General features: G+C 56.0%; 4 protein-coding genes across 4 annotated transcripts; 1 reads left to right on the forward strand and 3 right to left on the reverse strand.

Annotated features, from left to right (window-relative positions):
- Positions 1 to 93: 93 nt before the first annotated feature.
- On the reverse strand, positions 94 to 1,392 carry CGGC5_v012488 (uncharacterized protein; the record flags this gene model as incomplete). Its single annotated transcript, XM_032030409.1, has 1 exon — positions 94 to 1,392. The coding sequence occupies one exon, from the start codon at positions 1,390 to 1,392 to the stop codon at positions 94 to 96; it is 1,299 nt and encodes a 432-aa protein (XP_031890275.1).
- A 4,654-nt stretch (positions 1,393 to 6,046) lies between these two features.
- Positions 6,047 to 8,946, reverse strand: abaA (Conidiophore development regulator abaA; the record flags this gene model as incomplete). Its single annotated transcript, XM_032030405.1, has 3 exons — positions 6,047 to 8,211; positions 8,261 to 8,464; positions 8,517 to 8,946. 3 exons carry the CDS (start codon positions 8,944 to 8,946, stop codon positions 6,047 to 6,049), a joined length of 2,799 nt encoding a protein of 932 aa, XP_031890036.1.
- A 2,579-nt stretch (positions 8,947 to 11,525) lies between these two features.
- Positions 11,526 to 14,405, reverse strand: mrd-1 (Multiple RNA-binding domain-containing protein 1; the record flags this gene model as incomplete). The annotated part of the gene is made up of 3 exons (XM_032030404.1): positions 11,526 to 13,025; positions 13,238 to 14,077; positions 14,145 to 14,405. The coding sequence occupies 3 exons, from the start codon at positions 14,403 to 14,405 to the stop codon at positions 11,526 to 11,528; spliced, it is 2,601 nt and encodes an 866-aa protein (XP_031890031.1).
- A 661-nt stretch (positions 14,406 to 15,066) lies between these two features.
- Positions 15,067 to 15,820, forward strand: CGGC5_v012491 (Dynein light chain; the record flags this gene model as incomplete). Its single annotated transcript, XM_032030403.2, has 7 exons — positions 15,067 to 15,115; positions 15,189 to 15,211; positions 15,269 to 15,302; positions 15,369 to 15,403; positions 15,474 to 15,500; positions 15,562 to 15,631; positions 15,756 to 15,820. The coding sequence occupies 7 exons, from the start codon at positions 15,067 to 15,069 to the stop codon at positions 15,818 to 15,820; spliced, it is 303 nt and encodes a 100-aa protein (XP_031890030.2).
- Between the last annotated feature and the right edge of the window lie 1,163 nt (positions 15,821 to 16,983).

Genomic DNA, 16,983 nt, shown 5'->3' on the forward strand with positions numbered 1-16,983 from the left:
TCAAGCAGGGAAGTCGTTGCTGTGAGTGAAGTCTGTTGGTGAGACTGCTGAAAGGATAATGCGGCCCTTCCTCAAGCAAGTAACCTCCGTGGCTTAGATGCGAGGGTTGAAGTTCCAGGAGTCCTTGCCGCGGACGTGGCGACCCTTCAGGAAGGGAGTAGGGCTGACCGAAGCGGGAGCAGCGCCGTCGACGAACTTGGCAGGGTTGGCAGGGTTCTGCGAAGGAGTCGGGGTCGCCTGAGGAGCGATGGTGACGGTGAGCATCGAGTACAGAGTCACAGGAGCGGCCGTGACGGTGACGGTGCGGACCTTGTCGCCAGTGGGCGTGGGGGTAGGCGTGGGAGTGGTCGGGGCAGAGGAAGAGACAACCTTCTCAGAGCCGTTACCGGGAATGGTCGAGTTGCTGGTGGTATCGTCGCCCTTGACGTCAACCTGGAACTGGTTCTGGATCTGGTCCTTGACGGCGATGGCGTTGTAGTTGGGCTTCTCAGGGAAGTTGAAGGCGGCCAGCGCGTTAGCTTGCTGCTTGTTGGAGGTAGAGGCAGAGGCAGCGTTGGCGCTCTTGACGAGGGCCTCTCCCTGGACCTTGATGGTGGAGCAGCTGGAGTAGATCTCAGCGGTCGTGACATCATCAGAGGTGACGGCACGCTTGTCGCCCTTGAAGCCGGAGGGGAAGTCGGCGAACTGGCCATTCTTGGAGTTGGCGACGGCAGAGGCCTTCAGAGTAGGCCAGGACCAGACCCAGTAGAGAGTGTACTCGGAGTTCTGGGCAACATCCTCAGGGAGCTGGACAGCCGACTGGCACCAGATATCGGCTCCCATGGGCTGGGCAGCTGCGTGGGGGAACTTCGACTGGCGGTCGGTGGAGATGGACTCGCCGTTGACCTGGTAGCACTGGCCATCGTCATAGTTGCGGGTAGCCAAGAGCTTGCCACGGGCATCACCACCCTTGCCATCAGCAGTCCACTGGCGATGAACGTCGAAGAGGGTGTCGTTGGCTCGGGGGTTAGTGGTGCCATAGACGAAGACAGTACCGCGGTTCAGAGGCTTGTTGGGGGGGTTCTCAGGCTTGGTGACGTGACCGTTCTCCTGGTAGCGGAGGGAAACATAGTCGCCGGGAGCAGCGGTCAGGTGAGGGAACTGAGCGTTCTGGGTGCCCTGAAGGTTCTGCTTGCAAAGGTTGAAGCCCTCGTTGGGGATGCGGTTGGTGAAGGCCTCGTCGTTGAAGGAGGCATCACGACCGTGCCAGCCGTTGGAAAAGCCAGCAGGGCCGACAAGAGTGCCATTGGCAGCGACACGGTTGAGCTGCTCAACCCAGGTGTGGGAGCTGGCAAGCTGAGGCGCGCCCAGCAGGCAGGCAACGACGAAAGCAAGAGTGTTACTGCGCGCCATTGTGAAATTCGTGATGTGGGTGTGAGTGGTGTGAGAAGGAAAGTGAGGGGATAAGGGTATTTGTGTTGATGCTGAGGATCAAAAGATGATTCTTGTGATGGGCCTGATTCTGGAAATGTGAATCAGGGAAGTGTTTTGTGAAGATCACAAAAAAGTGAGTGATGGGCTGGAAAAAATAAATATTAGGGCTGGTTGTTGTGAACAACGGGGAGGTAGGTGAACAAACCAAGAGAGGCAGGGTCTAGCGCGGGAAAGAGCGTCTGCTGGTCGAGTCTTCCAGAAGAATCGAAGTTGGGTTGGCTGGTTGTTTTTTTTTCCTGCAGGTTTTTGAAAAGAAGATAAAACTTTTTCCAGAAGTTGTAAGGAAGAGGTCTAGGCCAGAAATACTGAGTTGAGGTGGCCGAGACTGAGAAGTGAACAGAGCAAGTCTGAATGGAAGGTTGTGTGAGAGAAGGGTTGTGTGAGTGGTGGCCGAGGCGTAAATTTGTTGTTGTGATTAAGACGTCCGGCGCAGTCAGGTACCAGCTGAGTCAAGAACTGAAGAGGGCTACGAAAACAGGAAATGGGCGGCCGGCTTTGTGTACTACATGCGGTCGAGGCCAGCAGTCGATTCTATCTCTTTCTTTCGGTCGAAGTGGGGCGGCGGTAGAGGTGAATTCGAGCGGCGAGGTCAGGTGAGAGGTGAGAGGTGAGGCGAGCGAACAGTCGAGTTGATCCGAGGAAGGAACAATGGAGGGTTAAAGGCAGGAGGCCTGGCTTCCTCAAGCGCGTACGACAAAGAAGCGACGGAGATTAAGGTAGGGCGGTCTCGATAACAGGCCTCAAGGGAAAAGGGAAACAATGCGATTGTTTCTGCCTTGTTCGTCCCGAATTAGCGAGGCGGTGGCCAGCACAAGAAGAAAGAGGCGTTGATGGCGGGTGGGTGAGGAGGTGAGGTCAAGACCGTTTTGGGATGCGAGGCCCAGGTTGGGTTTAATATCACGAGCGTGTCACCACACCAGGCACCAGGCACCTCACGACGAGCTGCCGCCTTACCCATGCCATCCCTACCGTCACTCATCTGCCTAGACTCATGGTTTTTTCTGCACTCTACATCTCTCGGCCGCTGCAGGGTGGGCGAGCGAGCCATGATCGACGGAGAAGGGACCCGAACGACAGGCAAAGACCCATGCGGCGCATCTTGGAAGTCGCGATCCAAAACGACAGCAATGGAGGCACGCGGGTGGGATGGCACTCGGACAGGGGGATTCTGGCCAAAGAGCGTGCAAAAGCACTCGAATGCCGGGGGGCCGGCCATAGGGTCGGACGGGTCTCGTCATGGGACGAAGAGCCAGGGAAAAGAGCGCGTGTTTCTGATGGGGAGTGCTGGGCGCCAGTCGACGTCGTTGCGAACAAGAGCCCCGGGTTGGTGTTTGACAGGGAAGGGTTGAGGTTGAAGTGCGAGTCTTGGCACCGATACTTTGCGAGTGCAGCTGCAGCAGCAACAACGTTGACTGACGGGAGATGGCCTGCGCTACACGCTTGTGTGGATAGAGTACGTACTGATGTGGGTGGGTGGGTGGGTCGGGGTACCTGGCACTAGGCCCAAGTGGGTGGGGACGTTGGCTCGTAAGTACCGTTCTGCGCTGCTCTCCCGCCGCAAGGCACCGGTCCTCGTGGAGTTGCAGCGATCTTGACTCTTGGGTAGCCGCCACGCTTGCCTTGGAAACCAGGGGTCGCCAGCGAACGCCGAAACATGTAGCCTCCCCGCACAAATCGTATGGCTGCGGTACCTCGGTCGCGATGCTTCACAGCAAAATCTGGAACAAGGGGCTCGCGCTGCTCTGAGGATCGATGCACCTCATCCAGTCAACCAGGTCCATGCGGCCCCTGCCCGAATTAAGCGAGCTCCAGACGCAAGGGTCCGCTACCACCTCGACTGGCAGGCGCTGCCTGCACCTTGCGGCGCCTGCCAAAATTGGCATCCCAAGAAATGAAAGTCTGGACTCCTCAGTCAGTCACTCACTCACTCAAGCCGTCGGGTTGAGATGCATCGCTGCAGGCCGCTCTTTCCCTGGGCAGCCACTCGACGCCATTCCCGCCCGCTTCTTCACCATTTTTCTTCTTCCCCTCGCTACCTGTTCTCAGTAACGTACCTTAAGGTACCGTAATGGGTCCCCGAGCTCTTGACCCAGCCACCGCTTCTTTCCATCTTTACCGCGCAGCCAGAGATCATGGGTCTGCCCGTGTGCTCGATTGGCTGCCGTTGGCGCACACTGCCGCCGGAAGTGACGGCGAGGTCTAAAATGGAATTTGAAAAAGAAAGGACCGAAATCTCTCTGCCAAGACCCGAACCCACAGGCTGTTTTTTCGTCGTCTCTTGTCCGGGCGACCAGAGTACAGCGTCTCGTGCCGGCACTCCCAATGGCAATTGCCAAATGCCTTGTTTGAAGCCAAGAATCCCAGTCTTTCTTGCCGCGGATGGAGTCGCGGATATACAAGAATTCAACCCACCTCGGAGCTTCGACCAACTCCAAATTCCCACCCATCATCCGTCACCATCCATGACCCGACCAATTCGACGGACGCTAGCGTCGCCGCATCCCAGCAACATCATCCTAGCAACATCTTGCTCACTCGATAACCTTACGTCTCCTATCTTGCGCGATTCTTCGCACCTTGGTCGTGTCAGATGGACCGAGTACGGCCACCAACGATATCTGCTGTCAGTCGACTTCATATACTCTCTTGGTACATGCTGCAGAAAGCTTGGGCCTGGATCTGTAAGCTAACGTCAGACGGCGTCTAGAAGCAGAACCCAAAGACGAGAAGCAGGAGGGGAAGAAGACTTCAAGTTGACGCGAAACACGGGCCCACGACCCCTACCTTAGCACCCAAACACCAAGCCAACGATACCCAGTCTTGTCTTGTCTGGAGATTGTCACCTTCGCCTCCGTGCTCAATGCTCTAGAACCCAAATCTTTCGCCCGCCCATTCTCAAACCCCCCAGTCTGCGATCCCTGGCGAGCGTCCATGATCTTCCTCCCCAACCCTCAAGGGCAGGAAAGTGCTCGTCTACCCTCGCTCTCGTGGGCCCCCGGTGGTGGTCGTGGTGGGAATTTTGCAAATCCTCCCACACGTCTCATCGTCTGTGCGCATCCCCCGTTCACTGCAACCACTTGGGCGTTGGGGCTATTCTTCGCCGGCTCCACAGCCACTAAAGCCCGCCCGCCGCCCGCTCCCCGGCGCGCCATCTCCGGATCACGGCTCCTTTCAAAATCGTGGCTGTGAAGCCTAGTCTTGACAGCGCTTGTCGTTGCCGCCGCAATCTCACCTCATGCCATCCATTGGACATCACAATCTCTTGGGAAAAGAAACATCGTCAACGGACCGTTGCGCGATATCTCTGGAGACATACCGAAAGACTCACTGGCCAATATGGCCCCTATTTTGCCACCACCGTTCTCGCGATATCACACACCTCGGTCGCCAGTGTTCAGACATGCAGCGTTTCATCTCGCCTGCCGTCCATGTTGTTCAGACCACACACTCAACACACTGCACACGCACTCGCACTCAGTCCAATGCCCCCTGTGTGTCCGTCCCAACCCCCAAGTCAGAAAGAAAAACCCTGCGAGCATCTTTTCTGGTTCCCACTGATCATCTTTTCGCTTCCAAAGCACGTCGACTCCTCCTCCCCGCCCTGCCCACTTCTCGAGATGGTCCTTTCGCCTGCTGCTGCAGTATCCACGCGTGCACACTCCGCATATTTCGTGCTTCGAGTGAAACATTTCCAACTCCACGAATCTCCGTCCCACCGTCCAACCGTCAGAGCGATTGATCCTCCCAGGAGATCATTATCCACCGTCCCGCGACTAAACGCCCCGGCGGCCCCCGGGCGGCAGCGCGTGAGTATTACGACTGTGGTCTCCAATTAGCGACAGCAAAGTAACGTGAGCGAAACGGAGGAACCACAGCTACGCAAAACGCAAAACATCAGGTCTTGGCAGCCCATCGAGGATCGTCTGATCTTTAAGCTTCCATCACCTCAAACGCTGATGAGGACAAGAAAAGAGACAGACAGAGAGAGAGAGATGACCCCACAGAGATTGTAATCCAATCCCCCCCGACTGACTGACGAGACGACGGACCAGGGAACGTCCCTTTGGCTGAACCACGTTCTCTGCGTTTCATCTCATCACCTGCAGAAGCTCTCTGAACCACTCGCTCGTCCGGACAATAGGCATGACAGGAGAAACAAGACATTTGTCGGGCCAATGCAACTGCGAGGTAGAAACCGAGTCAATTCTTTTTTTGTTACCCGCTTGTTTTTGCGTGGTGGTGGTGTGTGTGTGTGTGGTGCGCAGCAAACACATGCCATAACTCTCTCTCTCTCTCTCTCTGCCTGCTTCTCTCCCACCTACATTATGGTATCAAAGGGTTCTTCTTTTCTATACGTCAAAACACATTTCCGTCCCTTCCCAAGATACCTTTCTTGAGCGTTTCACACATGAGTCGGCCGTCAATCATCCCACCCCCATCAACCTTCCCAACCCCCTTTTCTTTGCTCTCATCCTTTGCGCCTCAGATAGCCCGCCGCGCAGTCCACACGCGCATGTTTCCCGAGGTGATGTTACATTCTTCGTCTGCCGCCGTCGGCCGACCATGAGATGTTTCAGTCCCAACTCCGATGTCCGTGACTACCCTCGTCCATGACGGCTGCCGGCGCTCGGTGATGCACCAGCTTCTGAATGGCGGTCGCGGGGAAGTTCTCCCGGCTCTCCATGTCCAGGCTGTTGGTGCGTGCCCTCTTCCTGCTGCCGGTGAGGGACTTGAGCGGGCTGATCGAGTCCAGGGAGGGCAGCCCATCCGCAGGTGACCATCCGGACCTGCCGTCCGTGCCGGCCACGGCAGCGACTGCCGAGACGGCCTGGGCCCACGGCTGCTGGTTCCAAGCCTGGTGTTGGTGGTGGTGGTGGTGGTCTTTGCTGCTATCTCCTGCCCACAGGTTGGAGTTGGCCGCCGTGGCGCGTTGGTTCTCGTTCTGCCACTGCTGCGTCTTTGCGTCCGATGCTGCCTCGCTCCATCCGTTCCACTGGGGCAGGCTGTGGAAGGAGGGCGCGGTGTCCCACTCGGAGATCCCCTCGCAGTCCGCGTCGTCGTACACGCCGACGCCCACGCCATTTGAAACCTGGATGCCCGCCGTCGCTGACAGGAACGGGTCGGCCGGGGTCGGCGCCATGTCGGTGATCAAGGTGCTCTGGCTGTCCATGGACGTCGTGCAAGTCCCGGCCAGGAAGTCGAGTTGATGGTGCGACCCGCCAGCCAGCTCGTGGCTGCCGTCGTAGCTGCTTGCGTAAGACGAGTGGATGGATGCCGTCGGGGGAGGTGTGGCTAGTCCGTGTGAGAAGCTGTCCATGAGGCCGAGGGTGCCGGTTGATGCGAGGCTCGGCAGCTGGCCAGGCATGGTGACGGACTCCCAGGCAGAGCTCATATTGTCGTTCATGACGGCGGCGAGGTGGTGGGAGTAGGGGGGTGTGGTGCCCATGAGCATGTCGCGGCTCGGAGCGGCGGCGGGGTTGACGCAGACGTTCTGTTGATGGGCTTGCGAGACTGGGTCGAGCGCCGTCAGGAAGCGCCAGGTCGTGCCGGGGGGGTTGAAGACCCGCTTGGGTCGGCCCCCTCCTCCGCGACGAGAGGAGCCAGTGTGCTCGTCGCCTTCCTCGTCCGCCGGGCGCTTACCCTTCTGCGCAGCCGGCTTCTCGAAGATGGGGTTCCACTTGTCGTCGAAGGCGTGGATGGTGCGGAACTTCCAGAGGATGATGCCGCGGCGAGTCCAGACACGACGGTCGGCGTTGTTGTCCGGTGGAGCAGACCAGAGCTCTTGGAACATGCCGACCTGCTGGATCAGCTCTGCCGTGGTGCGCTCTGCCTCGAGGGCGGCCTCTTCGGCGGCCTTGACCCTCTCGTCGTCATCCTCAATCTTGGTCTTGTTCTCGACCGGCTCGAGGTATCCGGCGCAGGTGCTGAGGATACTCGCCCACTCGGCTGCGGGGAACGGGACTCGCACATCTTGTCTGGGGCGGGAGCGGCAGTCGCAGTCGAACTTGTTGTCTTGGCATCCGGGCCTGTGTGTGTACTGCACACCGACCTCGCTCGTCTGCTCGACTACGCAGGGCTCGTTCTCGCCACGGCGGAGTTCCTCCGGTCGCGCGAGCTTGGTGACGCACTTCCACCTGTGGTTTTGGAGCGCAGGCTGGGAGATGCTAAGCTCGACGAAGCCGTTGAGCTCGGAGCCAGCGGGAAAGTTGCTGCGGGGATGGATCTCGAGAGTCACAGTCATCTCCAGGATGTCAAGCCATTTGTTGTCGGCGATGGCGTACTCGAGCGACTTGTGCAGAGGGGTGAACTTGGCTTCCCATTCCTGAGACAGCTCTGTCACCGCGGCAGATTCCTTTTGCGCAAGCTCGCGGTTGTACTCGTGCAGAAGAACGCTGCCGTTGAGGCCGCGAGAAAGGCCGTCTTCCTTGTGCAGGTTCTTCTCCAAGTGGGGGTAGTACTCGTGGTCGAGGAGTTTGCCGTTCTGGTCGTAGGCGTCGCCGTTTTCCTCGATCCTCACGCCGGACGAGGCAACGAAGATCCAGGCCGTCTTGGGGCGCATGACAACAAGAGAGTCCATGGCCAGAATCTGGGCAAAGTACTCGTAGTTGGGTCGGACGTCCGGGAGACGGCTCTCGGAAAGGGCAATCAGGACTGGGTTGTCTTTGAAGGAGGCCATTTCCAGGTTGTCCTTAAGACGGGCCTCGCTCTTGTCGGGATCCTTGACGAAAAAAAAGTGATCTACATGATGTGAGTTCGTGGTCGACTTGGCCCAGTAAAATTGACTTACAGCATCTGTGCTTCTCAAACATTTTCTTTACAACTTGAATGTGGCTGGATACTTGCTTTCGTTTTCTCTCCTCAGCCTTCTGCCCGGGCTGCAAGCTGCAACAGTAGGCAATCCAGAGGTACTCGCTGATGAGCATGTTGCGTCCAAATTGCTTTCCTTGCATGCTATACTTCTTCCTTCCCATGTGGGGAATGATAAGCAGTGCTGGTAGCCTGGGTTAGAGATACGTTAAGTTCTCCAGTGGAAGGAGACTTACAGTCAAGGAACGCATCCTCCAGTACACGAGGCCAAATTTGCTTTTCATTGGGGTCTTTCTGGTCCTGCTTGTCCCGGTAAGGGCGAAACTCGGGAGCATAGTAGATGGGGTTGATGTCATGTCGTCCTCGTCTCGCAGCTAGGTGCAGAGCATCTGGCCTCCGAAGGCTACCACTGCTCCGGTAGCTTGCCCCAGCTTGCGAAGGCACGACAGGAGGAGTAGGGATGTTGGTAAGCCCCGGAGAGAAGAGGCCCAAAGGGCTGTTGCGGCACGACGAGGCCAGACTCCCCAGGTGAGATCCAGTCTGGGCGTTGCCCGTTGACTCCCTCAGTGGCTGCCTGCCGGTTGGTGTGCATCGTCTGCTATCGTAGCTGTAGACAGGCGAAGGGGAGTAACGCTGAGATGGGAGCACGGGGCGCGGATGCTCCATATTGAATCTCGTTACGCTTCTTCTTGCAGCGTAACGTTCGTTACTGGGTATGTCGATGACGGATTCCGGCGATGTGGTAAGGTTCGTTTCCGTTCTTTCTCAGTATCGTCCCCCACTGGAGTCTGGGGAACGGTATGCGTTGGCGAGGTCGACTGAAATGTAAACGGATTCCTTGAGAAGAACGGAACCCCTGAGAGAAAGAATGGAGGATGGGAGGCAAGAAAGAAAAGGAATGACTCTTCAGGAATTTCGCGGGGCTGGACAGGGTTTTGTTTGTGTTAAGAGAAGGGCAGGGACATGTGCAAGCTCGTTTTTTTGTGTCTTCGTCCAATTTCGCCCCGGGGCAAGATTCCTCGGGAAGCTATACAAAATACGGAAAAGAGTGGAATGAAGCGGAATGATGGGAAAGTGAGAGTGAGTATGGTGTTTTGCCGATAGGCGAAACGAAAGGAGTGTGAGGGGTTGAATTCCGCAGCTCCCAGCTGGTTGTTGTGATGGTTCCCGTGCTCTTGCTTTGTATGACCAGAGCCAAGGGTGAGCAGGCGTGGGAGAACGCTGGTCGACAGAAGAGACAGATTGGTGGTGCTTGAAAGGAATGGCACTGGCATGGGATGTACGTCAATATAAGTTCCTGAAGTCAGGTACACCCGCTCGAGGTCTGACAGAGGGGAGGCGAGGGAACGGGTGAGATCGTTGAAGGCCAGTACCAAAACACACCAGCAGCTTGCCGAAAGAGCAGAAGGTCTGAGAGAGAGATTGTCACCGTTTGGTCGAACACGCCGGGGTCCAGATCGATGTCAACACACCCCTCATCTTAGCCCTCTGCTTCATCGTCCTCCTCTTCCATTCCCCAAGCATGCCACGTCTGGGGCCTTGGGCCCAGCCCTGTTCCCTTCAGGGCAGAAAATAGAGCTTGTGGTCCACGGTCTCCCCACATGAACTGCCAGTGCTCTCGGAGGGGGAGAGGAGATCCCACTTTTCCCGTCCTGGAGAGGCCTGGATCAGCTGATAGAAGGGAGGTACCTGGTGGGGGAAACAGAGAGAAGTATGCACAGAACGACAGCGAACAGGTGAGGCGTTGGGGCGCAGAGGGTAAGCTATCCGCCAGTATGGTCGGAACGAGGCTCCGGAGGGGAGCTGGACAGGATGCGAGGGGAAGGATAGAGGGCGGGGCTCAGTTTGGTAAGAGGATGGAGCACAGGCAGGGCTGGAGACATGCCTGGTCGAGGAGAGAGAGAGCGAGGAGAGAAAGAATTCAATCGGGCAAGTTAGGGAGAAGGGTGCGAATAGCGTGGTGGTAGACTCGATTCAACACCGTCAGAACCTGACTGACATGACTTGACAGCTTCATCGAGGTCGATGGGAAAAGCCCGTTGGTTCCCTTCGCCCTGGTACGGACCCAAAAGTGTGTGTGCATGTACGTACGTCGACTTCGACAAGGGTAACCCCACATGGAAAATCGTGAAGCTAGTTGAGCTGGAGGGGTGGCCGAATCGAGGCAATGGCATGCAAGGGGGTTGGTCGAGGAACGTTTGCTCATGGGAACAGATCAACTTGGGTCTTGAAGTGCGATTTGGTAGATCTGCACGTACCACCCACCTACCACCATATGCACCAGTACGACTTGCCGGCCACATCTGTCTATCAGCCGTTGCCATTTTGGCTTAGAGAGAAGGTCATCCATAGAGGAAAGGCAAGACCACACGCATGGCTGGAGAGAGCGTGTGGCTGTTTCGTGGTGACCACCCAGAACTCCCCGGAGCCTTGCGCGGGATCAGAGAGCAACGGAGAGAGGGCTGGAAATCAGCACGTGGAGGTAAAAACAGACAGAAATAAACGGCATAGCGCACCGGGCTCTGGCATGCTGCCATGATTGGAAAGAGACAAAGCTCAAGAAAGGGGAGAGACGCATTCCTGCCAGCGGGGCAAAGGAGGCGAGGGTGGCCAGAGGTCGATGATGAGGAACCTAAAGTTTTGGATAGCGTTTTGTTTTGTTTTGCCCCTTCATCATACTCGCCAGTGTTGATGATCTTGATCATGACCGTGATGGGGGATGGCAATGAACCTCGCACTTGAAGCTATTGCCATTGCTGTCTGGGTGCACGGAGGCAGCTAGGAGCATATTGAACAGTAAGCCGCCCTCTGCAACCCCACCGTTGGCCGTCTCCTTGGTTCCCGTCTCTGCGTGATATGGGGAAAGCCAATAGCGGGACGGATTATTTCTTGCAGGAGGGAGGTAAAATTGGTCAGAAGGGAACAAGGGCGAAAAGGGCAGGGCGGGGTGCGATCGGGCAGATCAAGTCTCGGAACTAGGGATGACCAAGACAGACGTGCGTACAGAATCACAAATCTGGGTAGACACTGGACTTAAAGAAAATGTATGACCTTCCAAGGGGCAAAAGCAAAACCTACGAATTTGAGTACAATGTTACTCGGGTTCACTGCGTGGGAAAACTTGGAATAACACAACACATGATACCATCGATGAGGAGCAGACTGGCGCGAAGCGTTGGGTGCCGTAACAGAGGCGCAGATGGACTCTCTTTTAGATTTATTTAGTTCTCGAATCATTTCTCTTTTCACATATCCATCTCGTCGGCATTTTCGCCGATGTTGACCTTCTTCCTGCCCTGGCCCATGAGCTGCGAAAGGGCGACCTTGCTGACCTGGCCACCGATCTTGCGCTGCATCTTGGCAATCTCCTCCTCGGCATCGACTGCCTCCGCCTCGGCGTAGTCGAGAACAAGCTTGCGGCCCAGCAAATGGGTGTCTCGCAAAGCGTTGAGCGCGTTTTCCGCCTCCCGAGGGGTGACAAACTCCGCAAAAGCAAAACCTCTGGTTGAGTTGCCGAACTTCTTGGGCAGGCGTACAGCTCTGAGCTGGCCGTAAGTGCTGAACAGCGTGCGAATGTCCTTTTTGGTTGCCTCGAAGGGCAAGTTTTTGATGACGATCTTGGTACGCTGGCCCGCCGCCTTGCGAGCCTTGTCTTCCCGGCGGCGCTCTTCCGCCGCATCCTGGCCCTTGTGGGAGGCCTTGACGGCGAGGGTGTGACCGTCGAGGACAAACCCATCCATTGACTTGAGAGCCGTTGAAGCCTGTTCCTTTGTCTTGAAGACAACAAAGCCGAATCCCATACTGAGCACCTGCCCTGGCTTCTTGGGATCCATCTTTGTCTTCACCCTAGCGGACACAAAACCGTCCAACGGTTTAAACGTCTCGGCCAGCTTCTCCGTCGTGGTGGAAAAGTTCAGGTTTCTGACAAACAGCGACGTTGTCTGAATGTCTGCCTCGCCCTGCTCACCACGCTCCAGAAGCTCAGTAACGCTGAGCTTCTGCACGCCTACGGGCCGATCTTCCTTGCCCTGCATAATGTTTACTGAGGCATCATTCTTGAAAAGGTCCTTAGGCCCCTTCTCCAAGAACAGGACGGTGTCCTTGATCCGCCTGTAAGCGAGCTTGGCAAACGCTGCTTTAGCGTGTGCGGCCTGGGCGAACTCGACGATGGCAATGGTACCACTGGGTGGCATCAGCACTCTCAGGACAGTGCCGTGCTCCTCAAACATGGTCCTCAGCTCCTCCATCGTCGTCCCGAAGGGGAAATTCTTGACCAGAATGGTCGTGTCGCCCCGCTTTTGTGACTTGAAGGCATCGAGATCTACGCCATTCGATGCAAAGTATGCCTTAGTTTCCTGGATGATCGACGTCTCGGCGATGGCCTGCTTGACACCGGCGTCCGCCGACGTGGGATCCAGCAGTTCTGATTTAGACACACCCAGTCGGCTGGCGACCGAGGCGTTGACAGCGTCCTGGTTCATGTACAGTGAATTCCAGTTGAAGGAGCTAGACGCAGCCTCCGCCTTCTTTCGGATCAGGTTTTGCTGTTTCAAGGGCAGCTTGGAGATTGCAAACTCGTCCAGCCCTGTGTTGCGCTTTTCCGCAGCGGGCAAGATGTGTAGAAGTCGCCCTTGAAAAGTCTGACCATCCGAGGACTGGAATGCGGTGACAGCAGAGTCGGCATTCGTGAACTGGACCATGGCATAGCCCTTGCTTGCGCCAGTAGCAGTCACCGGCAGATGTACCTGTCCAGAAGATTAGCAATCAAGTCTTGTCATGAAATGTCCATGAAAAGCCGAGAGAGTAAATCATTTTTCAGAAAGTCAATGCATCTACTAAAATACTGATCCAAGGTTCGCATCAAACATCATTCGATGTCAGCTGTCCCTATCTGGATTCATCACATGATTGTCGGGCACAGTGGCGGTTCCAAATGTAAAAAAGTATTGCTGCTTACCTCTTGAAGCTCTCCGAATTGCTCGAAGTGCGCCCGCAGGTCCTCTTCGTTGACACTGTAGGCTAGGTTACGCGCAAAAAGTCTGGAGGTTCGCTTGATGGTGGCAAGGGTGTCGTCCTCGTCTTCCGCAGCCTTCTTCTCAGAGGGGGCCGGGGCGTCGCCGGCTCCAGCTGGACTTTCTGTCTCGGCTTTCTCGGAGGGCTCCACGGGTTCCTCGTGGTTGACCGCGGATGCGCTTCCGACTGTCTCTTGATTGTCTCGTTGAGCTGAGGGCTGGGGTACCGGCTGGGGTACCTCGTCGTCATCCACGAGGTCCAATAGACGGCTCGTCCTCGAACGGAGCCAATCATCGTCTGTAGTTGCCGCGTTGTTATTGACACCAGCAGCGGGGACAGCACCCTCCTCCTGAGTCGCGTCTGGCTCAGGGTCGGCGACAGAGGCGGCGTCCGGCATGGGCTCGTCCTTTTCAGGCAAAGGCTCCGCGGGGCGCTGGTCTCCCTTCTGTGCCTCCCTCATCTGCCGTTTCTCAGGCCGAGCCGGGATGGCCTCATATTCATCGTCACTCTCGCCATCTTCAAGCAACTTCTTCTGCTCTTTAGCAGCAGCAGGGGCCATCATATCCGCCATCTCATCGGCAGCAGACTTCTTCCCAGGCTGAAAGACTGACAAGTACTCGCGCAGCTTGGGATTGGATTCATCCACCTCCTCGCGCTTGCGCTTCTTCTTCGAGCCATCATCCTGCTCGGCGCTAGGTGGTAGAGGGGCTGCTGAATCTGACATCTTCGCCACAAATGACGGCCCGCTCACCCCCCTCGTCTTCTGAAGGGCGGGATCTGCAATCTGAAATGGCAAAGACGTAAGCATATAGGGGTCATAGTGTGTTTACCTGGAGGTTTCTCCAACGTACCGGCCTTGCAAGTTCAACATTGATTCTCGACATGCGGACGTAAGACTTGTTGAAGTACTTGACCGCCTTGGCAGCAACGTCCGGAGTCTTGTATCCAACATAGCCGATCCTCCTCTGTGGGATGACTTTGACATCGGTCACTTCGCGACCACCAGCCGAGAAGTGCTTTCGAAACTCGGCATCGGTGATCTTGGGTGGCAGCCCTCTGACGAAGATGCGGGAGGTCTCCAATGCAGGAGTGGCAGCGTCGATGCTAGCCATGGTGTAAAAGAAAAGGGTATCTCAGAAACAAAGAACACGTTGATAAGAAAGAGGAAGAGATATTATGAGCGTAGACTGCTCTGGGATGTTGCTGCTATAAACCCAAGGCCATGCTGTCGAGAGTGTGAAGAAGAGTGTAGAAGGATTTGTTGACATCCAAGATGCGAACGGGACTTGTCTCGAAGTTTTTTTTTTTCGTCCCCAATTGCTCTTATCGCTATCGACATGTGACCTGCCCCGCAGTGCCCACATAGACCGTGGCTGTCAACGGTTTAGCGCATGACTGAGGTGCCGGGAAGGACGCATGGCCCGTGCCCATGGCAACCCGACTCGACCAAATGGGACCCTTCCCGTCGCGGGCACTTTGTCAGGTTGGCCAAAACACGCGACGATACTTGCTTTTGACAACATTCAACGAACCCAGTTCTCCGTATCAAGCCCGTCAGTGTAAGTGAGATCTCTGCTACTGCTCCAGGCAACTGCTGGCAGCTTCGCGAAGTCGACTTCTGATCTAGTGAGTACCTTGCCGACTGCATGGCGCAGCAATCGACGACGAACGAGAAAAGGGGCCCAGGCCCAACTACGCACGATGGACATTCCGTATCGATGCTGACAGCAGCATCGCAACCTTAGGAACCTCCTCAATCTCTCCGACTTCGAAATGGCCGACGCTAAGAGCACCTCGCCCGCTCCCCGGGAAAAGTTGGAAGGTGAGTCTGCCGATCCGGAGCGGTCTACGATGTTGGCTATGGGCCCGGCGAGGCTGACATATGAGGAATCTAGCTCAGGTCAAGAGCGCTGATATGGTGAGGCTCACATACCGTTCAAGCGCCTCCGTACAGCACTGACGCGGATCATCCTAGACCGAGGACATGCAGCAAGAGTGCATCGAAGTCGGTACGTAACGTCATCTCCGGAAGCCCCTCCTGGATCCCCGCTGCGGTACTGACCACCCCTCTATAGCCCAGGAGGCCATGGCCAAGTTCACCATTGAGAAGGTGTGCATCGTTAACTGGAGACGTTCAACCAGACAACTCTTTCAAGGCCTTGCATTGACACAAATCGCAGGATATTGCCCAGCACATCAAGCGCACTGTAAGTTCACATCGCCTTGCCATCGCGCGTCCTGCCTAAGCTCACCTGGGAATACTTATAGTTCGACGAGCGAAAGGGTCCTACATGGCACTGTATTGTCGGCCGCAACTTCGGTAGCTTTGTGACGCACGGTACGTTTACTTGAACAAGCAAGGCTCGGAGAAGGAACCTCAGCCACCCTATTGGGCAGATCGAGACTTCCAGCATGACGGAAGATATTCTGATGGCATATGCTGACCTTTCACTCGAATGCAGAGACTAAGCACTTCATCTACTTCTACCTCGGTCACTGCGCCATCCTCCTTTTCAAGACTCAATGAACGAAGCGAGACGAGCCGAGAACCAACTGTTTAAATACGAACCCCCTGAGACGATGCGTTGCAAATATAGTGTACAGGATAGGGGCCAACTTTCTCCGACTACCGGCTTGATATGGGTTAATGGGACATGATATTTGTGCGAAGGCGCATATGTGGGTTGCTTGGCTGTCGGGAGAGACTCAAAAAGGGAGTTGAAATGCCGTCAGTCGAGCATCTCAACATCGCCATCTTTTCGGGAGGGCAAGGAAGCCCGTTTATCCACCGTCACAATACAGATGTTTATTGCGTATGCCCTGTCCTGATCAGCCAGTGAAAACACATTGACCTGCACTTTGCATGGATGCGAACCCGTCCAGTTGAGAAGCGGAGGGACGGGCTGTCGTCACAACCCTTTCGGAACAGGTGGAAGCGATAATGGACAACAAGAAGTTGATGCTCAGTGCGGACTCAGAGACCAAGGTGGGCGCGGGCTTGCGAGCTTCGGTGTGCATAGCCAGCGGAAGGTTAAGGGTAAACAGGACTTGAATAGAGAACTTCTTATGAAAACCATCACGACGAGTTTCGACGGGTTGTCAGAAGCGCACAGCCAACCAAAGCCATCCGTCGTTAACGCCCATCGCAAACACAAGCCAATCGCGCCCACTCTCCTCGGCATCTCTATAGGCCATTAGGTATTGTCCATGGCGAGGAAGGGCATCGCGGCCAAGTCATCGTTTCAGATGAGCTCTGCGTCGAATCGACTTAGCCACACCCATCATCCCTCTCACAGATCCGGCGCCGAAGCCGATACGACCGAGAGCAAAAAAAAGAAGGCATGTCCCTCCCACCCTCATTGTTCAAACCGAAAGGGACCTGTCAACATCTGCTTTGCACCTGGGCAGGTAGGACCTGGATCGTCGAAAGAGGGTCATCCGCTGCGGGAACCCCAAACAGGTCCAAACCAACACAATTTAACCCTCACCAATAGCAGCACCAATGGTTCAGATTCCGATTTAATGCAGGCACGCGGGCGAGGTTGAGAGGGAGTCAAAGAGAGAGATGGAGCAAAGCAGCCGAAACCGAGGCCTGTGCTCTGTGTGTGTGTGTTTTCTTCGTCTCAAGTTTTGCTCGCATCCTCTCCGCAGTTTGATCATCCTTCCCTCACCCTTGAATCATGTAAAATG

The sequence above is a fragment of the Colletotrichum fructicola genome, assembly GCF_000319635.2.
Source record: "Colletotrichum fructicola Nara gc5 chromosome Unknown KSG_Nara_v1_contig07, whole genome shotgun sequence".
NCBI classification, from domain to species: Eukaryota; Fungi; Ascomycota; class Sordariomycetes; order Glomerellales; family Glomerellaceae; genus Colletotrichum; species Colletotrichum fructicola.